General features: G+C 39.2%; 2 protein-coding genes across 3 annotated transcripts in view; one reads left to right on the forward strand and one right to left on the reverse strand.

The window, feature by feature from the left end:
* Nucleotides 1–15,348, forward strand: part of Cenpp (centromere protein P) — a 177,467-nt gene that overhangs the window by 98,305 nt on the left and 63,814 nt on the right. The window lies entirely within an intron of this gene.
* Nucleotides 8,430–15,348, reverse strand: part of Ecm2 (extracellular matrix protein 2) — a 32,252-nt gene continuing 25,333 nt past the window's right edge. For both annotated transcript variants that reach the window (XM_021179809.2, XM_029468184.2), the window contains 3 exons: nucleotides 13,872–14,011; nucleotides 12,493–12,819; nucleotides 8,430–11,623 (listed from right to left, as the gene is read on the reverse strand). In XM_021179809.2, the coding sequence (XP_021035468.1) occupies nucleotides 11,455–11,623; nucleotides 12,493–12,819; nucleotides 13,872–14,011 (636 nt within the window). In that variant the 3' untranslated portion in view covers nucleotides 8,430–11,454. The remainder of the gene's footprint in view (nucleotides 11,624–12,492; nucleotides 12,820–13,871; nucleotides 14,012–15,348) is intronic.

Consider the following 15,348-nt stretch of genomic DNA (forward strand, 5'->3'; position numbering starts at 1 on the left):
CCTTAGGTCTCTAGAGAACCTAATTCTTTTGCTTTTCTACAATTTTGGTTATTTTTTTTCCCTACCTTTCTGTTGTGTTTTGCTCTAAACATTGAAGAACTAGTTAAATTAGAACAGCATCTTTAGAAGTTGTGGTTATATTATGTTACAAATGAGATAAATTACTAAATTTAAAAGTAATATTCTTTTTACTTCATGAACAGAAATTTTGACTGCTTTAAAAATAAAAAAATTGTAATTTATTTTTTATTCTGCCCTATATACTATGAAAATAAAAATAGATAACTAATACTCTGCTCACATATGATTTCTTTCTAAGATGATACCTAGTCCTTTTGGTGTAGATGTGGACAGCAAAGATCAAGTCCATAACACACATTAGAATGAACGAAGGCCTGAGAAGCTGTCTCGTGAGTGAGTAAATGCTGTAAGAGCTGTGGCATCATCGTAGGTGGGCCGTGGGCACACACAGTTGCCTGCCTGCCTGCCTGCCTGCCTGCCTGCCTGCCTGCCAGCACTCTGTGTTTGGTTTTCTAGCACTCTCTCATCTTCTGAGTTAATTAGAAAAGACTAAAGTACTATGGAAGATGAGATGAGATGAGATGACAGGTCCAGGGACCTTACAGTTGGTTGAAGGCTTCAAGGATACATGCCATACATCTTAGTAATGTCCAAAGATGCTGGGCATAGGTATTTAATCCCAGCACTCAGGAGGCAGAGGCAAGTGGATCTCTGAGTTAGAGGACAGCCAGAGCTACACAGAGAAAACCTGTCTTGAAAAACAAAAGAGAATGTCCAGGAGCACTGAATCACAGAATACATACATGATATCTCTAAGTAGCTCAGATTGGCGTAGACTTTGTAATTCTCCTTTCTCAACCTCGAAAGTGCCCAAATTATAGACTTGGCTTGCACTGCCTTGTTTGGCTAATAGCCTAGAGTTTTGCAGTTAATGGATATCTACAAAAACTTCTGTGAAGGTTCAGATTTGATGTGTTGTTTTCATATTTATGTTTCTTATGGGAGATCAGGCACATTGATCAGGAATTTGTAACTAGAGAGCATAAGCTAGAAGCAGTATTTGTCTGCAGCTGGATTTAGAGCACATAAAATCTTTCCGCTAAGTCCAAAATTTTAGCACATCTTAAAAACCCAACCTGAAGTCCTGGTTGGCAGAACTCGCTGATGTTTGTAGCAGGTAGCTCCTCTCCTCTGCTGCCCTGACCTTTCATTGGTTATCTGCTACAGTGACCTTGCTTGAGGTTGCAAGTTATAAAAGAATTATGGCTATCATTTCTTATTTAATATGAGTCTAACTGAATTAATGAATAATAAATAGTTTATATAGTACAATTTAGCTTACTATAGTGCATGGGCATGAAGTACTATTAAATGTCTCTGGTGGTTTGAATGAGAAGTATTTCCTATAGGCTCTGATGTTTGAAAACATGATTCGCTAGGCACTTTTTGGAGAGGTTGTGGAGCCCTTAGTAGACAGAACCTTGCTGGAGGAAATAGGCCTCTTGGGGCAGGCTTTGAGTGTTTATAGCTCCATCCCGTGTCATGTTTGCTCTCTACCTCATGCCTGTAGTTGAGAATGTTCTCCAGTTGCCATTTCCATTTCCTTACCATGCTGCTGCCCTGACTCCCACCAAGATGAACCTCAATCTCTCTGCAACCAGAAACCAAAGCAAATCAACTTCTTTCAGTTGCCTGGGTCATGGTGTTTCATCCCAACAACAACAAAGTAAATGTTGCAGTCTTCAAATGTGCTTTCGCTTTGAGAAATCAGTACAAGAAATGTATGATTATACATAAATCTCCTAGCATGTTCCTTTGAGAGGACCTGAGAGCAGTGATCTTCCAGGTCTGTGCTTCCAAATGCCATTTCCCACTGGAAGGAATATCATGCCTTAATAAAAGGCCTATGAGCTTCATTTAGGTCCTGCACCTCATACACTGTAGTGTAGGACCATTGGGACAACTGAATATGGGATATGCTTGATAATACTGAATCCATGTTCAATTACTTTTGGGGATTATATAAAAATAATAATTGACCCAGTTGTGAGGAAATCTTGTTCTGGGCTGGTGGATAGCTCAGTGGGTAATAGCACTGACTGCTCTTCTGAAGGTCCTGAGTTCAAATCCCAGCAACCACGTGGTGGCTCACAACTATCCGTAATAAGATCTGACGCCCTCTTCTGGTGTGTTTAAAGACAGCTACAGTGTACTTACATATAATAATAACTCTTTTTTTAAAAAGGACTTATTTCTTTTTTTTATTAGGTATTTTCTTCATTTATATTTCCAGTGCTATCCCAAAAGTCCCCCATAACCTCCCCCCATACTCCCCTACCCACCCACTCCCACTTCTTGGCTCTGGTGTTCCCCTATACTGAGACATATAAAGTTTGCATGACCAATGGCCGCCTAGGACTTATTTCTAAAAAAAAAAAAAAAAAAAAAAAGGAAATCTTGTTCTTACATGATTCATACTGAAGTATTGGAGATGAATGTTAGAATATATTCAGAAGGCTCAGATTCATCCTTGAGTAGTAGATGAATGGATAGGTAGTGATTTAGATACAGTGAGTGGATGGGTAGGTAGGTATATGGATTGATGGATGGATGATCACAGATATGGAAGCGAAGACAATTAAATATACTAACAAAGTATCAATGGTATGTGTAAGTGGAGAGCATATAACTGCATATTACTCTTTGAACTTTCCTGTGGCTTTGAAATTGTTAATAAATAGAATAAATAAATATTTAATATTGGGCAAGATGAGCCAGTTTGTCTTAATTATAACACTTTGGTTTATTTTTATTGTAGTAAATAGTCTTGTGAAATTATTGTGAGTTAATATAGTTGTTACTCTAGACAAGCTTTCTTTTCTTTTTATTTTATGTATTTAATTGGTTTGGTTTCTTCTTTATATGTGTGTGAATGTGCATCATGCATGTACATGATGCCTGCAGAGACCAAATCCCTGGAACTGGAATTACAGATGGTTGTAAGCTGCCACATGGGTGCTGGAAACTGAACCTAATTCCTGTGTAAGAACAGTCTGTGCTCTTAACCACTGATCCATTTCTCCAGTCCTAGGCATAGTTTCGGCATACATAAATCCATGTGGAATTTGTGCTGATGTTTTATAAGTCTCTTTGTGGGTGTGCATGTATATGCATGCATGTGAACATGAGTATGCAGGTGAATGCAAGAATGTGTGTATATGTGTGTGGATGCATGTAGAGGCCCAAGGTCACCCTAAGTGTCATTCCACTGGTGCCATCCACCTTGTACTTTAAGACAGAACCTTTTGTGTGTCTGGCCAGTAAATCTTGGGATCCATGTTTCCACCTTCTCAGTGCCAAGATTACAAGCACATACCACACTATGTCTGGCTTGTTTCATGGATACTGGGGTCCCCCATATTTGTATGGCAAACTGACTGAGTCATCTCCCCAGCCCTATTTTATAAATACTTTGACATGTGCAAAGTAGCTTTTGTCATAGTCCCTAAGGGATGCCCTCTAATAGACTTCCAATTTAGAATGCATTGTCCCCCTTTGGGGTGTTGGAGGACTAGTAGGGTTAGTCTTCCACAGTTCACATGCAAATCTGGTGCTTCTGAATGTTCCAGTTTATACAAAACAGTGAACCTCCAGCTTATCCCAGCTTCCAAAAGGACTTGCTTCTATCCACTGATGGCTTGATGTAAGTTTATTTGACCGCAGAGATTGTTACTTAGAAACAAATCAGAACATTTTAATAACATGATGTATTTCATCTCTCTTCCAAACTAATACTCATGTAGTATAATCACATGTTATTTTTAAGACAGTTCTGCTTTCCCTGGTGTAGGGCTCACATTCTTCACATTTTATGCAAAGGAAAAAATAAGCTAGTTTGTAAGTTTATACTCTGTTCATTTGTATGTTTAAGAGGAAGCAAAACTTGAGAGTAAGTATAGTCATATTACTTTTTAGTCTTTGTAACCATACAGATATACTTACCAAGTTACAACATTTGTTCCTTTACAAATGACAGCATGAAAGACAGAATTCCAGCAGGGATCTCAGTTTCAGAAGTTCTTCTTCAGTACACTGAAGCAAGAGCATGTGAGTAATATGCCTTGACCCTGCGCAGACTCAAACATGCATTCCACAAACTACAGTATGTAGTAGACTTTCCTTTATCTGAAAGCATTTTGGAGTACAGGACATAAATATTAGCTTCCAGTATTGTATATGTAAAATTTTTGTTAAGTATTAAATTTTCAAACAGTATATGTTGATCATAGTCATCCTTGCCTGGTTCCGTTGGGTTGGGTTCAACTGGAACTAATACTCATAGGTCCATAAATACAATATGAAAGGACAAACTTGCCATGGAATGTTCTGCCCCAACTTTGTATATACTAGAAAGGCCTGAGCTCTCTATGCAGAGTGTAGTAGGGACTCAGATATTATTTCTAATGGAGGAGTCTATCTACTATGCAGGCTTTAATGATCAAATACTATTTCTAGCTTGGTTAGCTGTTATGAGTAATATACAGGGTTTTGTTGTGTTGTTTTTGTTTTTTGTTTTTACACTTGGATATTGCAAGCATTCAAAGTGACTCAGGCTTACAGGTCAAATTTAATTTTCTTCCTTATCACCAGTTTGGTTTGTTTGCTCCTAGCCCAGACTGATGCATAATTTACTATGTATGTAGCCCAAGCTGGCCTAAAACTTGAATAATTATCGTGCTTTACTCTTCTGAGTACAGGGATTACAGACATATGTCACCATTCCAAAACTGGTGAATTTTTGTGGGTTTTGTTTTGTTTTGTTGAGTTTTTTTTTTTTTGAGGATGTATTTGTTTGTTTATTTGTGTGCCTGAGACAGCCAGAAGAGGGTATCAGATTCTTTGGAGTTGGACTTACATGTGTTTTGCAAAGTGCCAGGTGAGTGTGCTGGGAACTGAATATGAGTCCTCTGGAAAAGCAGCAAGTGCTCTTAGCCACTGAGGCATTTCTCCAGCCTTAGTCAGTTTGTTTGTTTGTTTGTTTGTTTGTTTTTCTTCTTAAAATTTTTTTAGATTTGTTTTGTATGTGTGTGCATGAGTGTTTTGCCTGCATGTATGTGTGTAAGTGCACCACATACAATGCCCACAGAAATCAAAAGAGAGCATTGTATTTCCTAGAACTAGAGTTCTAGGTGGTTGTGAGCTGAGAACTAAGTCGGGGTCCTTTGCAAGAGCAATAATTGGTTTTCACCTCTGAGCTGTTTGTTTGTTTGTTTGTTTGTTTGTTTGTTTGTTTCATATCTAGGATGAGAAGTACTTTAGACTCTGAATTTAACGACTATACTTAATATGCTCTTTTAGCCTGAAGTCCAGAGCAGAGATGTTCTACACCATAGTTCACAGTCCTTAGTAATGAACGTGAACATGCTATGCCACACTGAAAAGATGGTCGGTTACACTTGAGTTTTGTTGTTGATTCCCTACCTGCTCTTCAGGAGAGCCATGGTTTGGCATGGCATAGCATAGCTGCTGGCATGGCTAGTTTCCCTATACAAGCCTTCCTGGCCAGCCAAGAAGCCTTGGGAGTTTACTCTCTGGCCCAGTACAAAGCACTGTGCTGAGTACTGCCCTAGTGTCCTTGGCCTGTTCTTTCCTTCACTGTTTATCTAATGAAATACTACTTTAGATAGCAATATCTACCCTTCAAAAGGCCTGGCAACTGAGCAATTCATTTAATTCCCAGTGTCCCTGTTTGCTGAAGTCTCTGGATAAAGACATTGATACGCACTTGGACAACTCAGCCTTAGGCTCAGCACTTCCTTTTTTTTTTTTAATTAATTTATTTTTTAAGTTTCTTTTTTATTGGATATTTTATTTATTTACATTTCAAATGTTATCCCCTTCCCTGATTTCCCCTCCCCCCAGAAACTCCCTATCCCATTCCCCCCACCCCCTTCTTCTATAAGGGTGTGCTCCCACCCACCCACTCTCACCTCCCTTCCTTCGAATCCCCCTACACTGGGGCATCAAGCCTTCACAAGACCAAAGCCCTCTTTTTCCACTGATGCCCAACAAGGCCATCCTCTGCTACATATGCATCTGGAGCCCTGGGTCCCTCCATGTATACTCCTTGTTTGGTGGTTTAGACTCTGGGAGCTCTGGTTGGTTGATATTGTTGTTCTTCCTATGGAGTTGCAAACCCCTTTAGCTCCTTCAGGCCTTTCTCTTAACTTCTCCATTGGGGACCCCATGATCAGTTCAATGGTTGGCTGTGAGCATCTGCCTCTGTATATGTCAGGCTCTGGCGGAGCCTTTCAGGAGACAGCTATTTCAGGCTCCTGTCAGCGTGTACTTCTTGGCATCCACAATAGTATCTGCGTTTGGTGACTGTATATGGGATGGATCCCCAGGTGGGGCAGTCTCTGATGGCCTTTCCTTCAGTCTCTGCACCACACTTTGTCTCCGTATTGCTCCCGTGAGTATTTTGTTACCCCTTCTAAGAAGGACCGAAGCACCCACACTTCGGTCTTCCTTCTTGTTGAGCTTCATGTGGTCTGTGAATTATATCTTGGGTATTCTGAGCTTTTTGGCCTGTGTCCACTTATCAGTGAGTGTATATCATGTGTGTTCTTTTAATTGGATTATCCTTTCATCCTATAGTTGTTTCCCCAGCTTTGTGAATGAGGTCAGTGGGAGGCATGTCTAAACTTTAGACCAGGTCTGTGCTAGTACTCATTCAGTTCCCAGTTACCAAGTTCATTTTTGTTTTGTTTTTTTTTTTATATTTTTTTATTTAAACAATTTTTATTAGATATTTTCTTCATTTACAATTCAAATGCTATCCCGAAAGTCCCCTATACCCTCTCCACGCCCTGCTCCCCAACCCACCCACTCCCGTTTTCTGGTCCTGGCATTCCCCTGTGTTGGGGCATATAATCTTTGCAAGACCAAGGGCCTCTCCTCCCAATTATGGCAATTAGGCCATCTTCTGCTACATACGCAGCTAGAGACACGAGCTCTGGGGATACTGGTTAGTTCATATTGTTGTTCCACCTATAGGGTTACAGACTCCTTCAGCTCCTTGGGTACTTTCTCTAGCTCCTCCATTGGGGGCCTTGTGTTCCATCCAATAGCTGACTGTGAGCATTCACTTCTGTATTGCCAGGCACTGGCATAGCCTCACAAGAGACAGCTATATCAGGGTCATGTCAGCAAAATCTTGCTGGCATATGCAATAGTGTCTACGTTTGGTGGTTGATTATGGTATGGGTCCCCAGATGGGGCAGTCTCTGCATGGTCCTTCCTTCCATCTCAGCTCCAAACTTTGTCTCTGTAACTCCTTCCATGGTTATTTTGTTCCCCATCTAAGGAGGGACGAAGTATCCACACTTTGGTCTTCATTTTTCTTGAGTTTCATGTGTTTTGCCAATTTTATCTTGGGTATTCAAAGTTTGTTTTTTAAGTACCGAAGTTACAGTGTTTAACAGAATCTAATGCTTAGGGGCAGCTAATGATTGTCTGGCATTAGATTAGAGATGATATTTCTTGTAATGAGTTCTTTTAATATTTTTAAAGTTTTTAGAATCAATCAGTGATCTGAGCTGATATGCAACCATAAACAAAGAATTAGTTCAGTCATGTCAGTTTATAAATTCTTCTCTGAGGAAAATTTTACTCTCCCCCTAAGTAAGAGGAAAGGATAGAACTGATACCATATAGGGTTTTAGTTACACCACCCTTTGAGATTTCCCTTAAACTGCAGAATTTGAGTATTTCATTAAATCATCAGCTTAGAAACATAGTAATTCATGCTATGTTTAAATGATGGCTTTGGAAGGACCGTGATGCAGAGCAACCATAGTGAATACTAAGTATTTCCAGTTGTCAAAACATGATTTAATTGTTTAAAGAGCACAATCTTGGCTAGAACACCACCTTAGCAGTTACGTTGTGTGCTGTTCAGAGGGCACAGTTAAGTTCTCAGCACCTACATGGAGCAGCTCACAACAACCTGTAACCCAGTTCTAGAAGGATTTGATGCTCTGGCCTCTGTGGGCACCTGCACACATGTGCACATTCCCACACATCCACACAAAATTAAAAATACTCGGTTAGGAAAGAGTAGTAAGAAAATTTATTTCTGATTAAATTTATGACCCTGTGACTTTTTTTTTCTATTTAATATCTCGTATTTCTTTTGAAAATGCTTACTTTTTCTTCAGATTTCTTTCGGTTTTGTTTTTGTTGTTTGGTTGTTGTTGTTTTGTTTTTGAGAGGGTTCGCATTTGTATTAACTTTGGATGACCAATGAATTGATCCATTTTGCACTGGGAAGGAACCAGGAAGACAAAATTCTTTGTTTAGTCAATGCCTGTTTTTATTGCCTGATATGTACAGCATGCAAGGATTCAAGATGAATTCTTTCTTTTCTCCTGCATTTTATAGTTTTTTTTGAAAAGCACAATATACCTCTCCACCTAGCTCTCATGCAGCACGCCCATACATAAAGACATCATACCTCACTAGAAATACCAGGTAGTGAATTAGACATAGCTAATAAACCCAGATCGGACTGAGCTGTTATGTTAACATAAGCATGAAGTACTGAAGGGAGCTTCCCAAAGAGCCAGAGTTTAGGTACCGTTCTTCCTGCGCATGGAAGCTAGCTTTGGAAAGACAGACGCTGACATCATAGAGACTAATGGTGAACTTGGCTTCTTCACCTGTGCCTTGAGATGAGGGTAGGCTGACTTTGAAAGCATGTGTCCTCACCCATCCATTCATCCACCTACCCTATGACTTCCTGACTTTACTCTCCTCCCATCTCTTGCTTGTACTACAAGCCAGGTTCAGCCTATTCTCTTGCAAATGGCCACTGTTTCCTTCCTTATCAGTGCCCTAGATCCCCCATGAGCCTTGTGTGATCTGATCCACTGATCTATTCAAACCATAATATTTTAGGTCCTTCTCTAGTTTCCGATATATTTATTTCTTTACAGCACTAAGCTATATATATTTTCCACTAGATCAGATCTTATTGTTTTTTAAATAGTCATGTACAACAAGCCAAATCTCAAAATTAAAAATACAGATAGCATCTTTGTACATATGTGGAATGTCAAAATATGACATTAATATTTTCTTGACCATTCTTATTCTAAGACTTCCTTACTTCACATATGTGCTAGTGATTACAGCAGATTTATGAGACCAGACTGAACATCTGTTTGTTATCAAGAAGAGGGTTTCCTGTAAGGACATTTATCACTATTTCTATGTAATTAAAGCATCCCATTCAGAACATGATGAAACTTCAAGACTGAACAGGTTCCATGCTGGAAATGTTCACAAAAATATAAAACCAGTTGAAATAAATGAATCTTCCAAATTCAGGGCAAAGTTCTAACTGTCATTTTGATTTTTAGCTTTATAAGGGATTCTGCACCTTAACACAGTTGGGGAAGTGTGCAGATCAGGCCTCAGTGCATCTGTATCTGCTGCTGCATATGCCATCTTTTCTGTGCAGGCTGCTGACTATGGCCCATATTCCCTGAGCACTCTCAGGCCCTGACCAGGGAAGCCTGGGCTGGTATGTTCTTTTCATCACCCTGTTTAGCTGATTGACAGCTCTTGCCTGGTCCTTGATTTTCTGCTTACACTCCTACAGGAAAGGAGACAACTTCTCAGTTATGTTTGATATTTGCTCTCTGAAGTGGCATCATAATGCAGCTGAAGAAAGTCACTGTAAGGGTAACAGGTGTTGCATACCTATAAGCCTGACCCTTGGGAAGCAGAAATTCAGAAGGACCATGGTGAGTTCCAAGGCAGCCTGAGCTACAGAGTGAGACCCCATTTGAAAAGAGAGTGTGTGTATACAAAGTAAATTATTTAATAGCTTCCACCTTTGTATTAAATAATTCCATTGGCTCATCTCACTGAGCCCGAGTTCCCTTTGACCTGAGCACAAGCGGTCTTTGCCTCTAATTCCTGATTTTAAACACAGTGGGACCAGCTGTTTCAGTCTCCTGTTCCCTTGACTTCCTTGCCTCATGATGGACTGTACTCCTAATCTTTGCAACAAAATAAACCCTTTCTTCCTTGGGTTAGCTTTTATTGAGGTATTTTTATCACAGTAACAGGAAAAGAAACTAAGGTAGATCCTAAAGCTAGAGCTTAAGTCATGACACCAGTATTTCTTCAGAACAATAATTTAAGAGTTAATAAAAGGAATCAACAGAGTTCCTATATGTATTATATAAAATTTTGTATAAATACAGAGATCAAAGATTGTACATGCCTTTAATCCTTGCACCTGGTTAAGTGCCAGGCCAGCCAGAGCTATAAAGTAAGATTCTATCTTAATAGCTAGATCATAGATAGGTAGATAGATAGATAGATAGATAGATAGATAGATAGATAGATCGGGTTTACATTAAAAGAAATCATTACAAGTCAGTGTGTAATGAGTGCTACTTTGTTCATTAAACTGATAAAAAGTATATTTTAGTAACTCTGGCAAAAGAGATGGTTGCTAACTATGTAACTAGTGTAGGCATGAATTGTATTTACATTTATGTCAGCTTATAGTTAACAGTAATTTGTATTTTTAGAAGAGTGCTTATATTTTGTAGTCTTTTTTTTTTTGAGATAGGGTCTTTACATAGTCCAGGCTGTCCTGGATCTCACTATATAGACCCGGCTGGCCTCATACTCACTGAGATCCTCTGGCCTCTGTCTCCCAAGCGCTGGGGTTAAAGGCATGTGCCACCATGCTCAGTTTACTTTTTGTAATTTTTTTGATCTTGCTGCAGAATGAAAGCAGTCTTAAAATGGCTTTATTTTAACTTTGAAAACTAATTCTAGACTTACAGTATAGAATTTTTGTATGCCCTACTGCTAGCTTTCCTTACCATTACCAGTGTGCATATATAACCACTGTAAAATTATTTAAACCAAGAAGTTAGCATTAGAATGGTGTTTTGGAGACTGGAGACATGGATCAAGCAGTTAAGAACATGTACTGATCTTCCCACATACCCAAGTTCATTTTACAGCACACTTATCAACTGGCTCAGAACCACTTGTAACTCCAGCTCCAGGGCAACCAACACCCTTCTGGTTACTGAGGGCACAGAACTCATGGCACACACACACACACACACACACACACACACACACACACACAATAAAAGAGACGTAATTTTGTTAATGCTTGGGTAAAATTTATAAATGGCAAAAGGTGCCGGGCGGTGGTAGTGCACGCCTTTAATCTTAGCACTTGGGAGGCAAAGGCAGGTGGATTTCTGAGTTCGAGGCCAGCCTGGTCTACAAAGTGAGTTCCAGGACAGCCAGAGCTACACAGAGAAACCCTGTCTCAGAAACAAACAAACAAACAAACAAACAAACAAAAAAATAATGGCAGAAGGAAGCTTGAAATCACTTGATGTGTTGTGGTTTAAGAACAATACTTGAATACAGTCTTATGCATGAAAATGCATAGGATGATATCTCTCTAGTTCTAATATAATTGTTTTCAAGATGAAGATGCTCGAGAGCTGAGTCCTCATCCTCTTCAGCATTGCAGATTTGTTCAGGAAGAATATTCCTAAGGAAAGATACACATGTAAATTATAAGTAGTCCAAGGATCGAAGTTTAGAATTTAGAAGCTAAGTTTTTAAAACGTTTTAGCTCTTAAAATGTAGTTAGGCATGACATGGTAACTCACATTTGTAATTCCGGTACTCGGGAACCTAATATAGAATTGCAGTGAGCTTATATTCACTACTCAGCTGAGTTCCAGGACAGCCGGGTCTAAAGTAAGGCCAGGTCTCAAAAGGTGTGGGATAGGGGCAACAGTAGAGACAGTAGAGGCAAGTGTAAGAAATGAAGCTACAGGAGCGCTCTAATGGAGCATCATCAAAGCCTGCAAGGTGAAGAGGTTCTACCTAAAGGTTTATCTGAAACTGGAACCTCTCGTACTGAGTAGGTGTAGTCAAGACTTCTCATCGCCCATGCTGCCTAGGCTGGTGTAATAATTAAACACATAGAAACATGCCCCCCACACTAAAGGAAGCTGAGAGCCAATAAATTCCTTCAGAATTTGCCTTCATAAAACTCTTATCTTTAGACAACTTTTGTATTCTGCAGGTCACTTTCTGTATTACATGGGGATTTCAGTATAGTGACTTATTTATTGCTTTGCAGCCTTAAATGAGTCTGTCTTCAAGACTCTACATATTGTGTAATAATATTCTACTTAATACTATGGAAATTTATAAAATTAATACAAAAGTGGAAATCATTATAATCATCATGTATCTATTATTTCCCTTTAGCATTTACTAACATTGTCAGTTATGTTTAGTTCTTTTATATCCATATTTTTCTCTTCAAAATAAATCAAAAGGTTCATATTATGGGTCTTTATTTGTCAATCAAAATTTCAATTGATACTTGAAAAATCTAAAATTTACCGAATCTTATTGTTGTTCAGCCTCAGAAAATGCAGTGCTTTCATGTCTTGTATTCCAGGTGGTATAGATTTGAAGTCATTGTGATCCAGAAATAATTCTCTCAGAGAATGATATGCTCCATAGAACGAGACTAGGTCCACACCATCATCAGAAAGTCTGTTAAATGACAGGTACAAGTACTCCAGGCCTGGTTCCATGTGGCCAAACACATAGCCAGGGATCCGATCGATTTGGTTCCCAATTAGGACAAGGTGCAGAAGAGATTTGGGTAGGTAGGAGGGGACGTGGTAGAGCTTGTTATAGGACAGGTCAATAGATTCAAGATGTCTGCAACAAAAAGAAAGTGAACAGCATAAGGAGCTTCAGGAGACTGACTGCTCGTCTTCATGATCCTGAACAGAACTAGGTTCTGGCCAGCCTGGGTCTGTCTGGGTCTCAGTCTCATACTCTTACCAGCATTCACACCATTACTTAGTTATGGGTTTGAGTCCAGGTTGGAAAACTCAGATCCTTTGGGAAATCGAGAAACAAAGTTCAAATTGCTGAATCAGATGAAATCCAGGAGTCTTTGGTTCCAGTACGAGATTTGGGATGAGAGCGGGGGTTGCCTTCAGTTTTCATTCTTATTAGATTTATGATCTGGCAGATCAAAGACTTGGGGTGAGATAAAGGGATTAGAGTGAAATGGAGGGCTCTAAAGTGTTCGTGCACTGGGAAGTCCTGGGAATGTGGTGAGCTCTGTCCTTTTTTCATAAGTGTTCCTTAAGTCTACAAGGGCTTCTTTCCAGCCCTTTTCACTCAATATAGATTCCTCTGTTCGTGAAAGAATTCATCATCCTCCAATTGGTTCCAAACCTCTTTTCATCTCTCTGAACAACCCATTTCCCAAATTGGCCAACTTGGGAGTATATTTTTGCACAAACATGCAGCCTTTACTAAAACTAAAGACTGCAAATAGGCTGTTGATTTCTGTCTAGGAAGGTGAGTTCTATTTTGTATCTCTATTCTCAAACAAAGCCTTCTTAAGATTGATAAATGGTTTGGCCCAAAGAAGGCAGTATAGTCTAGGAAGACAGTCCTAGCCTCTGCAGCCTGGCATTTCCATGTAATGATGAAGAAAAGAGTTGTCTACTTACTCTCTGTATGTAGACATGCTGCTTCAACTGACAACCTGTGAGGTAGACACTGGTTGGGTAGCATTTGATTGTTAGGGATCAGCCCTCATTTCTTGCTACTTTAGCACTCAGAGAATAGTGGTCATGATACCAATTATGTAATAAATGATTTGGAAACTTAATGAGATAGCTAAATCTTGAAATTGGGACTAATAGCTCCATGGGAAAGGATGCTTAGAAAGTTAAATTGTGGTAGATACTTACTCTTGATTTATCCATGCTAAAGGAGCAATCCGACTTTCTTCTATTTTATTGTAACGTAGAATGACCATAGTTATCTTTCTGGTATGATTGAAACAAATTTCAGTTATTTCTTCAATTTGATTATTTTCTAGGTATAACTCCTATAAACAAGAGAAATTATTATTTTTCTTCTGTTTGTAGTCAATGGTATCCAATTTCACAAAAATTAAAATAGACTATTCTCATTAGTATTATTTAAAGTCTTATTATTCAAGTCAGTTCATACTTTTAAACTGTCAAATTTTATAGCTAGCAAAATAAAAGGTGTGCTGCCTATCATGATTATGGGATTAAATAGCTTTAATTTACATGTTATGTATATTTGAGAATGGATCTCAGGGATCAAACTCAGGTTGTCAGGTAGGTACCAGTTAAGCCAAAACAGTTGTAGCTTTCAAAAACAATTTTAGATGCCTAACTTTTCTGATAAAGCATCACAATCAGAATGTCAAAGATGGGTCCAGGAGTCTAGGTCTTAATTACTAAGATGTGGGCTTGAGACTCCCCAGTAATATATAAAGCAGGACTTGGTGGTACATGCCTGTAATCTCAACACTTGGGAGATAGAAGCAAGAGGATCAGGAGTTCAAGCCCAGCCTAGGATAATAAGTTTCTCTTTAAAAACAAAAACTAAACGATTCTGATACAAAGCCAAGTACTGGTAAATTCCAGTGTTATGTCCTATCTAGCCATAGGAAGAAGTGAGAGCATGCAAGCATAATAGATAGCCCTGTGTACTGGGTCAGTAGGACTAGAGGAACTGTATACTGGCTTCTTGTGGGATGAATATGGAATGTGGTAGAAACAGGTTCAGATAAAGAAACCTGAATGCCAGGTTGGCCAGCAAGTATATAGAGACTCTCTGAACCTTATGTTCCTAATTCAAGAAATAAGCACTGACAGTTGTGAGTGAAAGACTACCTGAACAGTAGAGCACTCCTAAGAACCATTAGCAATGCCAGAAGATTTGCAATAATAACAAGGTCTGGAGCCTTGAAGTTAGACACAGTACAGTGTAGAGCTGATGAAAATTTCTAAGTCTGAATTTCTGAAATAGTCCAGAGTTTATTGGTGCAATTTTTAGGTCCATCCATATTGTTACTATTATGTCAGAATGTGGTTTTACTCAGAACTTGTGGATTGAGGATGGGTTAGATAGTTTTATGTCAATTTCACACAATCTAAAATCATCTGAGAAAATACTTCCATAGGACTGGAGGCAAGCCTGTAGGACATTTTCCTGATTGGTTGATGGGTGAGGGCCCAGCCCATTGTGGGTGGTGCCATCCCTGGGCTGATGGTCCTGGGTTCTGTAAGAATATAGACTAAGAAAACCATGAGAACAAGCCAGTAAGCAGCACCACTCCATGGCTTCTGCATTCAGCTCCTGCTTCCAGGTTCCTGTCCTGCTTGAGTTCCTGTCCTGACTTTCTCCAAT

The sequence above is a fragment of the Mus caroli genome, unplaced genomic scaffold (genome assembly GCF_978045245.1).
Source record: "Mus caroli unplaced genomic scaffold, Mus_caroli_1 scaffold_15, whole genome shotgun sequence".
NCBI classification, from domain to species: Eukaryota; Metazoa; Chordata; class Mammalia; order Rodentia; family Muridae; genus Mus; species Mus caroli.